Source organism: Punica granatum, chromosome 2 (assembly GCF_007655135.1).
Source record: "Punica granatum isolate Tunisia-2019 chromosome 2, ASM765513v2, whole genome shotgun sequence".
Lineage (NCBI taxonomy): Eukaryota > Viridiplantae > Streptophyta > Magnoliopsida > Myrtales > Lythraceae > Punica > Punica granatum.
This window is the reverse complement of record NC_045128.1, coordinates 42,223,672-42,243,470: the sequence shown is the minus strand read 5'-3', so window position 1 is coordinate 42,243,470 and position 19,799 is coordinate 42,223,672. Positions and strand designations below refer to the sequence as shown.

Here is a 19,799-nt window from a genome sequence, read left to right as displayed (position 1 = left end):
TAAATTTGCACCCGATCTCGGTTCGAACTCCCTTGGGACTACCAAAGCGCCTTTGACATGATTACCTAATTTGTACGCCGCCGAAAGTTCACAGAGCCTTAGAAATTAATCGGACGAAGCCTGGACCGCTTAGCAAAAAAAAAAATCATCGTTATAAAAGTTTATCTCAAAAGATAATTTATTCATGGCCACATTGAGAATTTGAGATGACAGTGGACCCACACTTAGGCTGAATTTTTCTTTTTCACATATAATATATAACTTATATTCAAAATAAGACTTATTTTTCAGAGTAGAGAATATTTTCTCATAACATATACTGACCTAGCCCCATTCGATTCGAATAACTTGATAGAAATAAACTATTTCGGAAGTAAGTTCGTCAAAGGGATAATTCCAAATGCATTCTCGAAGGTCATCAGCTAATAAATAGTTCACAACGACAATGTATCGAAACACGATTAGCTTTACTCTGCAACAATCAATCTCAGCCTCATCTGTGTCCAAATCGAACAGGCGCTTCGAACTCTATCCCTTTTTCCATCCCCGTCATCTTGCACCCTATCAAACTTTCCAACTCAACCCGGTCATAACTCATCCTTGTTCGAAGCATCTTCTCCCATGAGTTCCTCGAGCGAGAACTCGTCCTCTTCAATAACCTCTCCATCTTTACCGTCCCAAGGCTCACTCTTAACAATCACTGGGGTTCCCTCGAGAGGCAAATTTCCTTTTCCTCCTCGCCCTGCTTCCTTGACAAACTCACTGAGACATAAAAGAGAAAAAATATACACTTATGTTAACATACGAAGTCAATTCACTTCGTAGTATTCCTGTTCAAGTGTGAAATCGACGCTTACGTGACTTGATTGACCCCAAACGCGCTCTTCAATGGGGCATATACAGCTTTCTTCGTGTTCAATGCTACCATAGCCGGGTATCCATACCCACCAACACCAACACGATTCTCAAGATCTTGCTGCTTACCAGCAGCAGCCCAAACAAAGCTGTACAAGACAGTAGAGTCGGTTCAGTCTTCTAATACTTAAGTAGCAGAAAAATTCTCCCTCTTAAATGGAGAGACGGAAATGTAATGTATCAAAGCAAAGGAAATAAAGATTTGACTGCAGGACAATAACCTGATAATGAAACAAACAACAAACGAATGGACCTTGTTTTAACTACCTACCTGTAGGGACTTCTCTTGAACTTCTCTGCAACAGACAACAACGTTTCAAGATACTTGTTTCTCCCTTCTGCCTTGGAGTCCAAGATATCAGGCAAGAAAGAGACAAAGCAGATGGCCGCCGAGCCACACTTCTCATCCATGACATCCTACAATGATATATATGGCTTAGCATTCAGTACAAATTACCTTCAATCGAGTACTACTTAAAAATTATTGCCAGAAAGTGAACTTACTGGACCAGTCAGCTCAATCACTTCAGCGGGGCCAACATTTGTTTCCAGTTGATCCAAAGCAAATGACTCTATAGCTGAGGCAGTTCTAGCACCCTCAAAAGGAACGGGGCTTTCCTTATCAGCACCAAAGACCAAAATGGTCGGGAATCCTTGTACATTGTATTTGCTCATCAAAGACTGGCATTTCAAGCACGTAAGAACCACCGCAATATCAAGATCAAGATGAGTTCCTTTAACTAGGTGGAAAATGATAGATTTCACTGAAATGATTCTCTTGCTAAAAAGCTTACCTTCTCAGAATCACAGTCAACATGTCCTAGCTTCACCTTGCCCTTCAAATTATTTGCAGCTTTCTTCCACTCAGGTGCGAGCCTCTTACAGTGACCACACCTTCCAAGAGAAAGAACAAAATTTGACGACGATCATGTCATTATGAACAAATATATAAGCAAGGTACTCATATCAAAAACCATTAGTATACTCCAAATCTCACATCTTAACATAATTCTACGGTTCCTAACCAAGCTTTGACTCAGAATTAACACTTTGCCTAGGTCAGCTAAAATTCACGCTTTTCTAAGTACAACAAAGGATGGTATAAGATTGAACCCTATAAGATCAAAGAATGTAGTCTACTTGCTCACATAACTACAAAACTTCTGGAGTCACTGCAAGTCATGCAACAGTGAGCGCCCTAACGTCATATTTACATGCTTCTATTGGTGGAAGCAATGCAACAATGTGCCCATATCATTTGTACATCCTTGGAATAATGCCAAAACTGACACTTTTTTTGCTGTATATATAGAACTAGGTTGGCACTTATAATATGGGGAAGGCTAACAATATCACACCTCCCCACTTCTATACGAGGTTAGAAAACCTAAGAAAGCTTCAAATGTCCAGTCACTTCAGAGACGCTACTTATGATAGTAGAATGCTACACTTGATGCTTTACAAAATTAAAATTTTACAAGTGAACCAACAAAAGGTGCATACCAAGGTGCAAAAAATTCCACAATCCAGAGTTCTTTACTTTTGAGCACCAACTCATCGAAATTGCGAGAATTCAACTCAACAGATGCACTAGGTTCAGATTTATCACTTGATCCTCCAGTTGCTTTACCGTTTAATCGATCCTTTAGTAGTGCCTTCACCTGCAGAACAACTCATAACATTTAGAATTATTTTGGTAGAAACAGGTAAGATATCACATAAGGAATCAATGCACAAATGAAGATAGTTCTGCACTGCACTCACACAATCTACACATTAATGGGATACATTTTGAAAATCTGCACCATGTCATTGTCAGGACCATGATATTTTCCATCGATGCAATTTTTATTTTACAGCTGCAAGTACATATTTATGATATTTTCCTTAGAATTTTACAGCCAGCGTCAGTCAAAACTGATTTATAAATAAAGCCTCTCCAAAACTTTCTATGACTTAAGGAAATGGAAAATTGACTCAGATATCCCCCAAAAAGAGAGGAAGTACAACGTACCTGCTGGAGTGCAAATTCTGCTATAGGCTTGACTTCCCTAGCTCCTTGGTAATCTATAGGAGCCTTTCCAGGTACAAACACCTTTATGGTTGGAAATCCCCTGATTCCATATTCCTGTGGATCAGATGAAGATGTTACAAATACGAGAATACTCACTAAGGGAACTGTTATGTGGATTCTATAGATTCTTGAATACCAATTAGAGTTTACTTTACAAGATACATGAGTCATCATCAGGAATAATATGCAAACAACATACGAAACCAAGATACATACAGACTAGCAAGGGCACAATAGAAGGTTGGAGAACTTACTACAACAAGATTCGAACCATTATCAAATTCAATATTGAAGAGCTTTGAGGACATAATTGATATGCTAGTCATCTAGCGTTTTATACCCCTCATGGTCGAGAGAATAATCGAATGTTCAAATTAACGTCGTGAAAAGGATCTTTTGTGGTGAATGTATAACAGGAGTTCTAGAAAGTTGCAGCCAATCAATGATAGGCATGAAAACTTGAACTAACCAGAGTGATCGCCTAACTGGAAAACATTTTGATTAAAAACAAACCTGCGCAAGGGACTGGTGTGCATCGGCATCTAAGGCTGCTACAGTAGCAACCCCCTTCAAAACAGTCGCTGCCTTCTCCCATGTCGGAGTTAGAGCTTGACAGTGACCGCACCATGGTGCAAAGAACTCGACCAGAACTACTCCATTCGAATTCAAAACCTGCAAGAACAGAGAAAGGCCAATGAGAACCAGAGCAAGAAAATTAGCCAAATTCGCTGGCAGTGTCCTCAATAATCAAATCTCTAGTCGGTGGTACAATTTCCAGGAGAACCAAATCAATGTAAGCTTTGTATGCTAACCAAAACAAATACCACAACGGAGCTCGAGTTTCCTGCTATGTGTCCTAAATTAACTTGCGGGCGTGAATTAGCACGGACTCGAGATCGGGAACTTAAGAACTCTATGAGAAAAGAGCAGCTCTAGATCATCTGATTATCTCAAATATCAGCTAATTGAGCTTTTCCAAAGCAATTCGATGGAAGCCTCCGCGGATCAGAGAGAAGAAAAACCGACATACCTTGTTCTTGAAGTTGGAGGGGTTGAGCTGAACGACCGGAGAAGACGACCCGTACAGTGCATGGGAGAGGTTGAAAGAGGAAAGAAATAAGATGAATAAGCCTGTCAACGGCAGCGACTGAGATCTATACATTCCCGTGCTCTCTCTTTATCAATGGCGAATCAATAAAGGCAGAAGAGACCGGTTTGATCCTCTCGTTCGGTAGGTTGTTCGAAGCTCCTAATCGGAGAAGAAACCTCGCGATGCAGCGGCGAAGAAGAAGACGGAGAAGAAGCAGTGTGGGACTTCACGCTGTGCGCCGGTGCTACGTGTGACAACCAATAGGAGATTTACACGTCGGATACTTGGAAATTAATGACGTGGGAGATGGATGAGACGGGATATAGCAGGAGAAACTATTTATTAGTTTACGCTGTCCGCGGAAACGACACCGTTTGCTTCTAATAAAGAAAAGAATCGGAATCCATTAAAATTTCGAATACTAGAACGCGTGTCCAAAGTAAATTAAAGTTTTATTTGAAAATAAAGTGTTCATTTTAACTACAAATAATTATTTTTATTTGAGATTGTAATGATTGTATTGTCGAATTATGAAAAAAAAAAGTAATGAATAATTGAAAGAAAGTAATGATTGTGTAGTTGAATTACAGAAAAAGTAATGAATAGTTGAAAGAATTTAATATTAAAAATTAAATTCAATGATAGTTAAAATAAAAAATTGAAAAAAGTAATAATTATATTGTTGAATTGAATGTAAGTAAAATTAAAGTAGAGTAGAGTTAAAGAAATCATCCATTTGTCAAGCAAAGCCTAAATAAAAAACTTTATAAGTTTTTCTTTATATATATTATATTATGACTGTATTTATATTTCGAGTAAATTAAAAAAATTATTATCTCGTGTGCATTGCTATTTCTAAATTATCATAGCCAATCAGACTATTGGGTGCTTGTGAGATTCAATCATCCTGACCTTGTTCGGCCCAAGCCTAACCCAGATTGCCCTGGGTGGCTCAAGCCAATTTACATCAACCAGACTTCAAGCTTCACGAGTCGGATAGACCGGAGTTCAAGCTGCCCTTGACCTTGACTCAACCAACCGAATCAGAATTGTCTCGGGGGTTGGAGTATTGAGCAGCACCAGGGTTCGCGTTCAACCATTTTTGGTGGAATCCAATACCAGCATAAAATGTTTATGAAGCATGAAACGGCCTGACGAGGGGAAGAGAAAAGCATCATAGGCTTCTATTGTCCCGAAATGCGGTGCTAATAAATAGTAACTGCAGATCTTTAGAGACGCTTCTGCGAATAATTCGTTTTCTTCATTTTCCACATATATATACATACATACATATATATATATATATTCCTATGCTCTGATGCGCAACCCCTTCAAAAATGTCATAACTGTCAGTTGTCTACGAAGTCCACGAACAGCTCAAGACAACCAGAATGATAAATCATTCATACGACCCCATGCAGTAGAAACAACTAATAGCCTCTACTTCGGCATTTCCACATGCAGTTTCATATCGCCTACATCGACACATATGGGACTGATGCAAAAGCTAGAAGTAACCTCTCAATACAAGGGAAAAATAGACTTGTAACAGCGAGTGAGCAGCAGCATCGGGACAGCTGAATGCCCAGTCAATGGAGGAATCACCCCTGCAACTGAGAGCAAGACGGAGGGTATTCTCCGGTCCTATAAGTTCCAGGAATGTCTTTTGGTAGATTATTGTCAGATACTGTTTTAGGAGGAGACTCGGGTGCTCGAGATCTCGATAAGGGTCTCTTGAGGAACTGGAGTTTCCAGCCTTTAGGCCTTATCTGACCGAGCAGTTGCCACCTTTTAGGTTTCATCTGCCCCAGCATTTTCATCTGCTCCCTCTTGAGCTTCCTGTTTGCATACCATTTTCCACCTCGCCAGCCCAAGGCGTACCTGCAATCCACCAAACATGGAGTTAAACAAACACATTAATGTTAAGGCAGTAAAGCACTTCTCGCCCTTCCTTTCCTCCAAAAATTATGGTTCTCATTCTCAAGTTAAAATACTAACTTTGCAGATCTAAAAGTACTAGTGATCCAGATTCCAGTACAGCCCTCCTTAAGTTACTAAAGAAGATAACTGGAGATCAATTTTAAAAGTATGACTTCCCACTGCAAATCTAAGGAATGCCATGATTCCATTGTTCCCAACTACCATCCGACCAAGGTGCATTTTGCACAGCTGCCAAAAAGACATATTCTCCACCCATCCACTTGAATAAATGCCTAAATAATTTACAAGAGTCTTATTTCGATGAGAATATCTCCAAGCTGTAACATTCCTAACTTTCCAGATACGCAATCATCTCTCTCTCACTCTCTCCCTTTTTTGCGCCTCATTAATAGATAAGTAATAGATAAGTAAGATAAAAGACGTTCAGAGTACAAACCCAATAACTAAGGTGGTAGCAGCAGTGGCAAAACAAGCAGCAGAACTGGAGCTCTCTCTGTCAACAATCTTCTTGATATCAGAATGGTCAAGATGATAATTGTTCTTCATCTGCCAAGGAAAAACATCTTTCCTTCAATCAAGAAAAAACGCCAAGATAAAGGAGAGAACAAGAAAACATGAACTTGGGAATATTGGACTGGGAGACAAACGGCATAAACCCAGAACTTATCATTATCCATGCATACTCCTATTTCAAGGTAACGAAAATCCTAAGGCAGCAGACAATCTCTACCTAGTATTTGTAGAAGTACAATAAATTTGTCCATTAGACACAGGAAAGATGGGATCAACCCTGGTAAAATATAAGAGTGCACAACTTAGCCAAAAAATATATCTATCCAGCAATCTTAGACAACTAGCGACAATCCATTACACATATAAGGATCTTTCACAGCATATATCCTCGAACATAAGATAATTCATTGATTACCAGGTGAAGGCAACAAACACTTACAGCCTTTTCTATTGATTCAAGCCTTCGATCGACATTTGTTTCATGATAGTGTCGTATAGAATATCCTGCATGATGGTGATGAAAATCCAATTAAAGGTAGTCAAAGACTGAAAGTACCAAACTGGATCAGTTGAATGCAAAAACTTGCACCTCAAAGCAATTGTAATAGCAGAACCGCTCATCAAAATAATCTTAAATTGGTTCAAAAAAAAAAAATTAAAAAGCATCCCCTGCCTATCAAGAAGAAGACGAGCTAGAAGATTCGATCCAATCCTCCTTGTGATGATAACATTTCACCAATCAGCACCGAGTCTATAACTACTCCATAGAAAGGTGTATAGCCAATTCTTTCTTGCTGAAAATCTGATATTAAATCAAATTCAACCTTCTACTAGGATGATGATCAGAACCCATTTCGACATCAAATTGTGAAAGAAAGGTACCATATCCCACCGAGAAAAATCGAAAGGTTGATGTGAAAACGGAAGAGAATTGAAGCATATTAGCAGCAGCAGCAGCAGAACTCACCGGCCCATGCTGTCGCCACCGATGCAATCGAAGTCCCGACCGTGAACACCACCCTATGCCTCTCAAAGGTGTCCTTTTTAGGAAGAAGAAGAAGAAGAAAAAGAAAAAGTTAAGACAATCCGCCATGGTAACCGTTCGCTGATTAAACTTCGGTGGAAATTGAGGTGAATAGAAGAATCAGCAAGTAGTAGTAAGACCTTGGTGGAGAGGAAGGTGTCCTGAACGGCGGCCCATGAATTGAGGGCCTTCTTCTTGAGGAGCGGCGCCGACAGGGAGCTCAGCACCGAGCTCCCTCTCCTCAGCCGCTGCATTCCGATTCCTCCGCAGAGAGAGCGAGAGAGATGAGAGAGCTCAAGAGCGCTCGAGCTATACGATATTCCTTTCCCCTCCCCTCCACCGGAGAAACATTTTCAAACTGGTTTGGTTTTCTTCTTCCCGGCCGGCAATTCACTCCCTCACTCACTTCCTTCTGCGATATAATCGATGGGCCGAGAGAGATGGAAATGGGCCTGGACGAGCCCAAGTAATTTAGCCCAAAGTTAAGGTGGGTCCGCATCTAAATCCAAATGCTTCGTGAATTTCCCCAAAATAACTATTATGTGCGTGGCTTCATCCTGCAATTTTATATCAAACCATAGCTATTGTTAATTTAGCTGCAGGGTACCACAAGTGATAGCCCAGTTTGTAACGGACTTCGTCTTCCAAAGGAGAGGTCAAGAGGTCGAAACTCGACTTAAACACGAAAAACGCTTGCGTCAGTAGACTATTGTCTTCAACCCTATGAAAACTGTTCTGATCCACTGTGCGCTTTGGTGGGGTCATGGTGACTTAGGTGGGCTATGTCTCACCAAGTCCTTTACTTATTCGGGCACGCTGGTCTCCCTCTCCCGGCTTTTTTTATTCAGCGAAAAAAATTTAGCTTTAGGGCCCCCTTTTTATTCCCCAGTAGAAGATCTAACTCATCTGAAACTGGAACAAAACCGATCGGATCATAATATGATCTTTGTTTGAGCTATGACTCAGAATCATGAGTCAAGGACAATCAAGCAGGAGCATGGTGTCTAAGAATCCTGACGAAGGTCATCTGGCGAAGAGAATGTTCCTGCATCTTCACTGAATGGTACCTCATCGGCGATCACAAAGTGTGATTGAGAGAGAGAGAGAGAGATCAAAGTTGTGCAAAGCATTATAATATTCAGCAAATTCATGATCCTATCTAGTTTGGAAATGTCCAGTGTCTTAAAATGTCCATGCGAGTGTCGAGTGTCTTTAAAATGTCCAGGCAGCACATCGCTATTCACAGCACAACAGAAGTAGAAAGAAAACAATGCAAATCAGGGAAGAAGATGATATGAAGTGTCTGCAGGCAGCACTCCTTTCAATTCCTCCCCCTTAATTTTAAGGAAGGCGCTAATTAGCCATCCGGGTAGGAGAACAAACCCTCTACAATAGAAATGTTCCAATCAAAGGGTAATCTAGGTCGGTTCCAAGTGACCATCACTTCCAGCCCGGGAGCCGGTTGGATCAACTTCCAGTCAGTTAATCTCACGCCCCACTGATCGAGTTGATAGGACGACTTCGAGGTTGATAGTGACAGATGTTATAAAGGGCGGAGCTTGTCTTAAGACGGAGCGATTCCTACAGCTGAAACACAGGTAGAGAGAGAAGAGCTTGGGGACCTCTGATGTCCAATATAGATCGGTCACCTCACAGTCATACATCCCATTCGATTCACGACGGCAGTTATCTTTGCTAGATCGATATACACAAACAAAAGGGAACAAGTCCACAGAAATCGAAGAATAATTACTCGGACAAGCTCTAACGATGAATCGCCTCAGGTTTCTACGTGCTTGACAAAGCAATTCTCGGCTTCGCCGCACAGTAGATATGCGGCAACTAAAGGTTGAATGATATCATACTGAATTGCTTATTCAGCCACTGCTTGCCACTGAGATTGCAGCAGAACAGAAGTCAGCAAGACGACTATAGCCCGATTTCACTCCTCGACTCACATCAGTGCCTAAAATTTCCAGCATCGATATCGGATAACAACACCATAAGAAGCGGATGAACCCTGGCAAGCTTTCAGACAATGCAGCCTCATCATCCAAAATGCAATGCAGCGACGAAGAAGAAGAAGAAAGCAAAGAAATTTGGAGAGAAATAAAGGAGGGATACTGAAAATCGGTACAATTCAATTGATCTCTTCTTAGTTCCGTTGTAATTTTTTGTACAGAGCAGCGATGGGATCTTAATTTCGCCGATCAAATCGGAGACTTGATAAATTATTCATCACAGGACAGCCCTTCCTAGAAGTCGAAGAAATCCCAGATCACAAACTCCTTAAGCGTCCTAAAACCCGAGCTCGTAAATTAAGCTTCCGGATTCAAGAGCTTCTTCGTGTAGATCTCGTTCACCTAATCTAACAAGCCCCCATTTTTTCCCCCTTGAAGAAGGGGAAGCATAAGAAAGATTGGACATTTTTAAAAATTAAATATGAATCCATTTCTATCACAGTGGCTGGAATTTCGAATGTCAGAGGCATAGAGCGGTGGCGTGAAGATCGTCGATGTTGTCCGGGTCATCAGCCCCGTCGTGATTGTAATCCAATGGCGGCGGGAGGTTTAGATCGAATGGAAAGGCCGGGCGGTGGAACGTCATCATCGTGATGCACCGATCATCCACGTCGTCATCCACGACGGAGGATGAGGAATCGCAGTCGCTGCGGCAGTCATCCGCAACGGTAGGAGGCCGAGCTGGCGGTCGGGTTATTGCCGCCTGCGGGAGGTTGTTGTTGCTACTGCTGCAGCCGGCGTGGTGATTAAAAGTCCTGGGCGCGCCGAACGACTCCGCGGTGCTGCTGAGGCTGCTGGAGGTGCGCCTGGCGGCGGCAGCCTCGAGCTCAGACGAGCCGAATGAAGGGTCAAGGACCGAATCGAGGGGGAAATTTGTCTTGGCGTGGACGCCGCGGAGGGACCTGGCGGCAGCGTCGTAGGCGCGGGCGGCGGCCTCGGCGGAGTCGAAGGTGCCGAGCCAGAGGCGGGTCTTCTCGACGGGGTCGCGGATCTCGGCGGCGAACTTGCCCCAAGGGCGCTTCCTGACGCCCTTGTATCGGATGGCCTCCTGCAGCGGCTCCCGATTGGCAGCGGCGTGGGGCCTGGCCCGGGGCATGGGGCGGGGGCTAGGGAGGGAAGAAGGAAGGGAGGAGGGAGAAATGCCTCTCTCCTTGTTAGGATTCTTACTGTTGTTTGTTGTTAATGATGGGAGGGAATTGGAAGAGAAGAGGGATAATTGTTTGCTCAGTTACTCGGTTTCTTCCTTCCTTTCACTTTCTATATTCCACTGAACCGATGGATATTCAAATGAAATTGCATAGGAAAACTCAATCAGAGTAATTCCAATTAATCCTGGATTGAAACTTCTAACTATGTCATGTCTGGTTAAAATCATTTATCTAACAACTCATCCAAGCTCCTACAACACAAACTGGAAGACCTGGTTGATACTTGGTAGCGAACTTGTTCGAGGAAATAACTTCTACGAGTTACTCGAATTGCGAGCTTAATGAATAGTTAGGAATAATTATTATGTAAGAATTTTATATAATAATTCTCTATAATTCACCCCTTTATGACCGATAACCATCCATGACCCACAATCCTAAATGGCTTTTGTGTTATCTACCATGGGAGTCGAAGCTGAAGTCCAAACAAGTGTAATTTCACCAACTTGATAATTGGATAGTCCTCCTAATACAAAAAATATAATGAAATACGATCGATTAAAGTGATCATTACTTATATTGAATTCGATAAATTTTTTCAAGTGGTTCGAATCTAGAGTCTAGACCATTGGATGGTGAACATACGCAGTGATGGTAGAACTTCCTTGAACCAGAGATTCAAATTCATGTCCACCGTAAAAAAATCATAACCGTGTCGACCGACCAACCAATTGCCGATTGGTTGCGGTTGCTTTCTTGGGGGCAATGGCCAGCAAGCGGCAGCCTTGTTCAGGTCCAGTAGCAACTACTGAGGTGTCTTTTTTATATTGTTCCGCCACCAATTACAATTGCCGAGTAGCTTGTACGGTACGCATCAATCTCGATAGACAATTCCCCCTCATCAAACTCCCTCTCGAGCTGAGGCCGCAAGCAACGCCCCACAAGAAAGAAAAGCTTTGGGTCCCCCCCAAATCTATACGTGCATCAGACCCACAAAGAGAATATCTCGGAAATTAGATTTGACGTCGGAGCTTGTATAATTGGTAAAATTTTATGGAATGGTATATTTCATGCAGCTGCAAAATGTAACGGGAAAGCTAACATTTGTAATGGAACTGAATAGAGAGTTAACCACGGATCTCAACATCCTGCCACGGAGTTTTATAACAGGAAAGCAAACATTTGTAACCCAGCAAAAAAAAAAAAAAGGATCAGAAGTTCCCACATTGCAGCATCCGATGCATTTCAATTTCCCTGCCCAGTGGTGGGAGATTGATATAATTCCAAGAACACTTAACCCGCCAATAAAATCCTGTTCCTAGCACCCAGGATGTGGTCCAAAAGAATTTCTGAGTGACAAACAGAGCGGTTCTAGTGACTCCTACACCTAAGTGATTTAAACCGCCTTGAGGTTGGGTTCCGGAGACTTACTTCCCATGATATATGCAAATGTTACCTGACATTTACATTTTGATATCTCTGTATATACAATAGAGAGAGCAGAAAGAAAGCACCTTAACAGAAGAACATGGAACTTTCAACTTCCTCGTGCAACCTCGGTAGCTCGGGGATTGGACCTCCAGATGAAGTTTCTGATAGATCCTCGAATTTTACAAACTGCCCCATCTGTCTTGCAGCGAGATGTGCATAATATATGGGAGCCACTGCATAAAGAAAAGGAGAAAACAAGAAAAAATGCGGTAGAAGAATGATTATTAGACCCATCTAAATGGTTGGATACTGGAAGGCTTAACTGAAAAGAAGTTGAAATATATGCCAATAGTTACCAATTGAGATTGCACTGGTACTCCTCTGGTACCTGCAGTTTTTAAGACAAATATGGCACCCATTTGTCAAAGAGAAGCTAGGCTGCTAGAGGACTGGAAATTGATCGATGAGAAGGGAAAGTTTACCAACATGGGCAAGAGAGAGACAGAGAGAGATGAGAATGGAACTTACACATATGATAGTGAATGGATTAGATTTTGCAACTCGTCCACAGAGAAACCATTCTCATCAATCAAGACGTGATAGTGTGCTGGCCTAGAAGTTCCCTACAGTTTTGGAGGCAATATTTGTTTAACTCCCACAATTGAGAGGGAAGGAACGACTTATAAGCTTCGTCAATGCCAGCCTAGTCTAGTAGCAAAAGCATTAGATCTTTAAGATAAAAAGATATAAATTAGATACTCAAGCAAAATATCAATGCTAGATGTTTGCCTTTACATGGTACCATTTTTTAGCATCTGAAGATGCAATAAGATTAAAATGCGTGGACAAGATACTCATCAGAAAAGAAATGGGGCAGCTTACAATACTTCCTGCGTGAGAGCACATGTAGAAGTCGTAGTTTCTTGGATGCACAATTTCTGTGTCCACTACTGTCCCTGGAGAGAGAGAGAGAGAGAGAGAGAGAGAGAAGAGGTGGGGTGAGATGAGGGGATTATGTACTAGAATAAATGAATGGGTTGACCTTAAGCTATTAAAAGAACACAGACCAGGGGAGACATTTTCAGAGGCATTTGCTTGAAATAGCTTTGTATGATGATTCTTCTGAGCCACAATCACCGTGAACTTAGGAACACTGGTTTCTCCCAGATGATTATAGGCCTGAAGAAATATATAGAGAATCCCATCAGCATCAGTGACATACCTTTGCAAAAGCAAGTGGAGTGAAAACCATCATTGACATTCTTTCGCTGGAATTTTCTTGGCGAATTATTCTTAACCTGGACTTTGATATCTAAAACTTCAACATGGTAACTACTTCAAGAAATGAGCAACATAGTACATTCTCAGTGAGTTGCAAAGCTATGATAAGAAAGACTATCTTATTCTATTAAGGCAGAGGGTATGATATTTACCAGAAGCCCAACGAAGCACTAAGAGGAAGGGTGCACCAATGACAATTACCAAATCAAATTTTACCAAGTTAGGGCAAGAATTTTTTACCCACAGAATAAGCAGAAATAGGACTGCATACCACAAAACCACCGCCTCACCTTTACAATCTGCTGCAGTTCAATGTCTAGAACTTGATTGAATTGTGTCTCGCTTACTCCATCACTAAAACAGAAGCCGATTGTTAACAACCAAAGAGAGAGAAACGAGAGCTTTAATCCTCATTCTTGAATATGCAATATTATTTATTTTAAAAGAGAGGATTAGACCCAGAAATAATACTTTCTAACTCTCTACCATGAAAATATTATCCAATGAAAACTTTGCTTCTGGAGCGGTGTAATCATCAACTCAAACCATCTGACAATATGATTTATGGTGTGCACAAATTGAAATAACTGATAAAATCTAAAAGACAATGATGTGGTACCGGAACACAATGATCTGAGTTGGCTTGCGTCCCTTGCTTGACTCATAGAAGTCCAGAAGCAGTTCCCTGCAGCAAACAGAATGATTTCAACTGGACAGGGGAAAAGTTAAAGGCTAAGCTGAAGAGTCTACTTATCAGTAAAATGTCAAGTTCAGTTGGACATTAAAAATGCAAAATTATCTGGCGACTTCAATTGGCCAGGTAAACGATTAAAGCAGAAGTCTTAAGCACACTAAAATGTCAAATTCAGCAATCCACATGCCAGATATCAAATTGTGTGGCAACACTAGACCTCATCAAAGGGTATGTTGCATCCTGAGACCTTTTTCCTCGCACTGAATACTTTGTTACTTTCATATTGTAAACAAAATAAAATTTCAAATTGAAAAAAACAAAACAAAGCAAAAAAGTGTCGGACAACATATGCATGCTGACATATTTACTCATGTCCAATATGCAAGATTTAATAAACAAAAAAGTTTCATAAGGTAGAGAGGAATGTGTACATACCTCATGATGCCGTCGTCCTCCCCATTAGCTAAAGGCTTGTATAAAGCATCAATAATCTCCAGCTTGGGTGACTGTGTTCTTACAGAAGCTCTATATTGTGAAATGAGTGGCCAACATCGAGATCCGACAACCTGCACTTTTTGGGACGTGGCATCATTAAATGCTGCAATATGCAAATAAAATCAGAAGAGAAAAGGATGGTCACATACCGCAGATATGGATGGCATGTCTGATCGACCAGGGGAGCCATGAGAGACATCCATCCCCAAAATCATTGTTGGGGTGTCTGTTATTTTGGGAATACATGAAGCATGTTCAATGGCCAACAAAGAATTTATTCCACCGAGCTATCAAACAAGATGTAGGTAACAATATGTTAGAGCAAATCGCAATGAATGACGATTGATAAAGGGCATATGCGTTTCAAGGTTTTGGACAAGCACAGTTTACCTTTGAGTTGATTTTAAGAAGAACATTAGTAAGGTATTGATCATTGATCTTCAAAGGGGAAATGCACTGTGTAACAATGCCAAATTCAGTAAGACATTTTTTCTTCCAGGGTCCTGAAAAGATCAAAAGTAGAAAATTCATTCTGTACTGAAAACAAAGTAATAATCAAAGAAAATAATATAATTGTATATACCATAGATATCTGAAATTTTCCTTTCTGGCAAGGCACATAGAATGAATTTCGGGGGGCGCGACAATTTCATTCTAATCAGTTCGAACATCTTTTCGACCCTTGCAACAGGGCCCTCTCTTCTTTGTTGTGGATCTTCCTCAATTAGTGCAACAGGACATTCAATTTGCTACATAGATGAGACAAAGACGGAGATCGACGGACAGTCAAGCTAAGCATAAAAACCATGAATCAGCACAACAATGTGGTAGTGGATATTTACCATGCCCTTTGTCCTGCCGCAGTCTATAAGGTCACGGGAAAGGCGGCTCGTATCACAGCGTGCGGAGAAGTTGACAATTACCCAACGGTCAACCTTGATAGGACGTATAAATGTCTGCAAGAAACAAGTTGATAAAATGCTGATCACTTATAGGTATAATTTAATGCAAAAGCAAAAGAAAAATTCAGATTCTCACTCACAAAGAGAGGAACATATCATCTAGAAGGCATACCTTCTGATTGAAATTCCACCGTCCATTTTGAGGGATGCACTCATTGTTATTGCCTACCTTCAACTGCAAATTAGTAACATACTCACCATGACAGTTTCCCAATCTGTGTCAGTCATGCAACTCATGCACCCATCAGGGGAAAATTTATATTTATTATATATGTACCTTTGGCGTTTCAAGGACGCGACCTTCAACCTTAGTCATATGCTTTGCAATGGAAATACCACAATCCACTAGCACAGGATCCTCATTGTATCGACAGTTTTTCACGGCCTGGAAGAATATTGTGGTAAATGCTGCATCATAGTCAAAGAAAAAGAAAACAGCCACTGAAGAAAAGTTACATCACTTAGAATCCGCATCCTTTCAGGGGGCTTTTGTCTTGATTTTTCTACCAGAGATGCTCTTTGCAATGCTGACAAGGCTTTTTTGTACCTTTGAAGTGGGACAAGTGAACAAAGCTGGAGAAAAAAGGGTGAAACAGTTGTAAGAAAAACACATATGCGATATCTACAAAGTATAAAAGCAGGGCCTTAAATTAAGATTCCATACTAATATTACCTCCATAGGTAAGTAAATGGGCCGTTTTGATTTGCCAACATCAAGACAAGGCAAGTATAAAGAAGATTCAAGTTCAATGCCCAAGTGCTGAGAAAAATACTCGCTCACAGTAATTTCAATTGTTTGTCCATCTCCTACACCATTACTATTTCTTGGTTTCATCTGGAAACTGTGAGAGGGAGAAAGAGCAATTTAGTTATTATCATGAAAGGATCATAATCATAGCAGTATCAGCAAGTATACATACTATTGCTGATTACATGGCTTCTCACTTAAACCTATGATTTTAAATTCCATATTGCGATGACTAGTCTTAACTCTCATGTTCTTCAGCATTTTCTTGGCCTGCACATTCAACAGTTGTGCTGTCAAGCGCGTCACAGACTGGGAAATGGGAAAAACTCAAACATATTGAAAATCAAGTCAGCAGTTGTTAACCTTTGCCCAGTCAATATAGCGAGGCTCCTTAACATTCTGGTTTGCCAGAAGAAAATTAATCACAGGTCCAGGAGTCAAAATCATTGTGGTAGACATATCTTCATCCAAAAAAATAGAACATCACCAAATATTCCACAGAAAATTTCAAATTAGAATTGACAGTAATGCATGAACGGAGCTCTACCCATATTGAGGGACAAACCACCCTGAGTTGTACGAAAACTGGAATGAAACCCTCTGATGCCAGTAACACCTCCTCCAACATCAACGGTGTTTGCTGAATCATACAGGAAAAACGACTGCCGCACCAGGAGGCATCCTCTGCCATTCAGCACCTTCTTCAGTAAATAACTGAACAAGATAAAACATGAAGCAAGAACCACAACAAATATACCTGTTTGCTGCTTCCTGCCTCAGCACAACAGCAAGCACACGGAGAGGATCAAAAGAATCATGTTCTGCTGCTGCTCCTCTTAGGACTAGGGCGATAGACTTCAAAGGTATGCTGGCAGCATAGCTTATTTCCACACTAAAAGTTTTCGATTGAAAAGACTGCCTTGAGCGCTTAATAGGACTGCCAGGACTCTCACCATCCCCACTCCCACTTCCATCAGCAAGTGATGAAGCACGCAATCAGTAATTGAGCAATTTCTAAAATTCTAACATGAAAAAGAAGATAGCCGTCTATACCTACCGCCCCACAAAAGATTCCTCAAGCACCACTGTGAATTCAAACCTATTTTGTGGCAGCTGGCCACCTGTATACAGAATTCCCTCTCCATCATAAGCAAAACTTCTATTAGCGAGTTCAGAATGGTACGTTCTGTAGAGTCTATCAATAATTTTCCTGCTGATACCCTTGCCTTCGACCTTTTTGTTATCTTGTAAAATAGTCACCTACAGAAGGGGTTGCCCAATGTGTTGAACAATAACATGTAACGATGTTTTCTTAAGGTAAGTTATATAGAATATGATCAATCTCAAGGGCAACAGCCAGTGATAGAAGTGAAACATACATTATACTGGTAAAACACAGCATCTGGAACATTGATGTTGGCTTTAAAGTGGTTAGCAAGTAGGGCTACGCGTTTTCCAGAAGTTCCTGTTCCACTCCTGTTGATTATAGAAAATTTTGGAGGATTTGAGCCTTCAAACTCCACAGTTGATGCTGCATTTGGAGATGTCACTGGCAGAATTGGATTTGCTTCCGCTTTGTCAGGGGAACCTCCCTTGTCCATCTTCTACTGGAACCCAACAAATCTAGAATTCAGAGAGGCACAAAATAACAAAACAATTACTACAAGGATTCTTGCATCCCTAAGGATGTCTCGTAACTGCAAACGGATTCAATCCCCTGTGAAAATAATAAAAGATAAGGTTGTCGAGCAAACAAGACTAGACCCCACATACTTGCATTGCATAAACAGGAAAAAATCATCAAGAAGTGCATGAAAAATAGGAAAACGGTACTTGTTCATCTTCTCTTTCTTCCTTTTTATCAAAAAGTGTTTTCTCATTTTGACAATTCAAAATATAAAGTGGCACATTCCTTGGACTCAGATAATTCTACCATGAAATCAACCATTTATAAATTTCATGTAACGTAACATAAATACGTAAAGATCAATTAAGATTTCTACTGGAAACGGAACTTGTAAATAAAAAGGCATAGATGATATGCATACACGCACAAATATTTATATACTGCGTAGGTTCGCTACACGCCCATGCGGAGTGATTGTAGCGAGCAATGCAGCGGGGGGGGAGGGGAGAGCCACAAAAATCTAATGCCGGCAGGGCTAGATGCTTTTGGCGGCGAAATCTCGCCGATAAACTGCATGAAAGTCTCAAAGCTACAGGGAGGTTCAATGCAACCATGGTGGCAGCATGGCTAGAGTATCGGAGAGCTGAACCAAAGCCCGCACTGAACTAAAGCACAATTCGACGGAGAATGAGAGAGAACTTACGAAATGAAACCAGTGAGCTGGCCTCCTCTAGGGTTTGCAGAGCGAGAAGAAGGAGCAAGTGAGAGTGAGTCGCTCCTGCCTCCTGGACTACTCGAAGGAGGAGGAGGAACAGAGAATGGGAGGGAAACCAGACTGAAAACCGAGTGACGGAGGGAAGAATAAATAAATATATTTTCACTTGCAAAAAAAAATTAAAAAAAATAAAGATGAAAAAGAAAAATGATTTTCCCTGCGGGAAATATTCGATTGCTTTTTCTGAGAATTTTTCTAATTTTCTCGCGCGACGCCACGCGAGGCCGAAAAATTATTGGGCGACCCAATTTTTCGTCTCCCTCCATCGGCGTTGACCAATGACATCCCGACCACCCGGCCGAATGCTGTCTAGGGACCCACTTGCGCGCTGTTCTCCGAGGCGCACCGTGAATTTTTCGTTGGCCCGTTAGGCCCAAATTTCTTTCCCCCGGGTCAGGCCCAGGCCCCACTTTTGAAGCCCGTCTCTGTTTGGATATTAGCTTGGCTGAGCGAAGGTCACGGATATTGCCACCTCCATTTCCATATTCATGTATATGCTATGATACGTATATGATATATGAAAGTTTATTCCTTCGAATTCCATAGAGTGCGACGACTAATGTGGTCGGGCGTCTCCCTCGATAGACCCACTTATAATAAAGCATGGGACCAAGAGACACTTGCATCGTCTCGCTGCAATTTTTTTGTCGATCAACCACTTGCCGGTGTTTGGTCGCCTTGGATGAAACATACTAGAGCAATCGTGGGCAGCCATCCTTTTGCTTCTTTTCCCCTGGTGAACGCATTAACCTATAATCGGTTTATCTTGCTCAAAAATATAAAATAAAGTTAAATTTACGTGTTAATAGAAAGCAATGTACCATAGTAATACGTCGCCTTCGGATATGAATTCCAGCTCTAATTCAACCAAGGTAATGATCATGGTGGACGACAGAAATGGGATACATTCCCTATTGTTATTCACTCCTTGCTCATAAGTCTCTCTATAAGTTAATTTTAGATTGGTGCATACAAACTTGAGCACTCGGACAAATTTTCGATTACCCAAATGCATTTCATAGCGGAAGCTTGTTATCTTCTGAACGAGTCGACACCAGCT

The 19,799-nt window shown here is 41.3% G+C and overlaps 4 protein-coding genes across 7 annotated transcripts; all 4 read right to left on the bottom strand.

Moving 5' to 3' along the window:
* Window positions 1-325: 325 nt before the first annotated feature.
* LOC116197292 (protein disulfide isomerase-like 2-3) lies at window positions 326-4,390 on the bottom strand. Its single transcript, XM_031527386.1, has 9 exons — window positions 4,020-4,390; window positions 3,503-3,661; window positions 2,930-3,043; window positions 2,419-2,576; window positions 1,710-1,809; window positions 1,420-1,596; window positions 1,187-1,332; window positions 858-1,004; window positions 326-762 (listed from the first exon to the last, which is right to left on the bottom strand). Exons 1-9 carry the CDS (start codon window positions 4,149-4,151, stop codon window positions 588-590), a joined length of 1,308 nt encoding a protein of 435 aa, XP_031383246.1. The 5' UTR covers window positions 4,152-4,390; the 3' UTR covers window positions 326-587.
* Window positions 4,391-5,307: 917 nt separating this feature from the next.
* LOC116193469 lies at window positions 5,308-7,950 on the bottom strand. Its single transcript, XM_031522177.1, has 5 exons — window positions 7,698-7,950; window positions 7,501-7,573; window positions 6,973-7,037; window positions 6,457-6,566; window positions 5,308-5,960 (listed from the first exon to the last, which is right to left on the bottom strand). Exons 1-5 carry the CDS (start codon window positions 7,809-7,811, stop codon window positions 5,681-5,683), a joined length of 642 nt encoding a protein of 213 aa, XP_031378037.1. The 5' UTR covers window positions 7,812-7,950; the 3' UTR covers window positions 5,308-5,680.
* Window positions 7,951-9,676: 1,726 nt separating this feature from the next.
* LOC116196545 (ethylene-responsive transcription factor 3-like) lies at window positions 9,677-10,808 on the bottom strand. The gene has a single exon (XM_031526323.1). It carries the CDS (start codon window positions 10,672-10,674, stop codon window positions 10,039-10,041), a length of 636 nt encoding a protein of 211 aa, XP_031382183.1. The 5' UTR covers window positions 10,675-10,808; the 3' UTR covers window positions 9,677-10,038.
* A 958-nt stretch (window positions 10,809-11,766) lies between these two features.
* On the bottom strand, window positions 11,767-18,873 carry LOC116196544 (protein argonaute 16). Of its 4 annotated transcripts, none has more exons than XM_031526318.1 (23): window positions 18,668-18,873; window positions 17,717-17,960; window positions 17,395-17,597; window positions 17,095-17,304; window positions 16,885-17,021; window positions 16,701-16,798; window positions 16,510-16,607; window positions 16,263-16,431; window positions 16,046-16,162; window positions 15,867-15,974; window positions 15,702-15,782; window positions 15,470-15,583; window positions 15,211-15,376; window positions 15,018-15,130; window positions 14,777-14,914; window positions 14,568-14,698; window positions 14,058-14,123; window positions 13,729-13,792; window positions 13,225-13,336; window positions 13,040-13,113; window positions 12,686-12,780; window positions 12,514-12,545; window positions 11,767-12,390 (listed from the first exon to the last, which is right to left on the bottom strand). In XM_031526318.1, exons 2-23 carry the CDS (start codon window positions 17,936-17,938, stop codon window positions 12,242-12,244), a joined length of 2,697 nt encoding a protein of 898 aa, XP_031382178.1. In that variant the 5' UTR covers window positions 17,939-17,960; window positions 18,668-18,873; the 3' UTR covers window positions 11,767-12,241. The 4 variants fall into 4 exon arrangements, with proteins under 4 accessions (XP_031382178.1, XP_031382179.1, XP_031382180.1 ...); XM_031526319.1 differs by having other exon boundaries at window positions 17,717-17,944; XM_031526320.1 differs by having other exon boundaries at window positions 17,717-17,941.
* Between the last annotated feature and the right edge of the window lie 926 nt (window positions 18,874-19,799).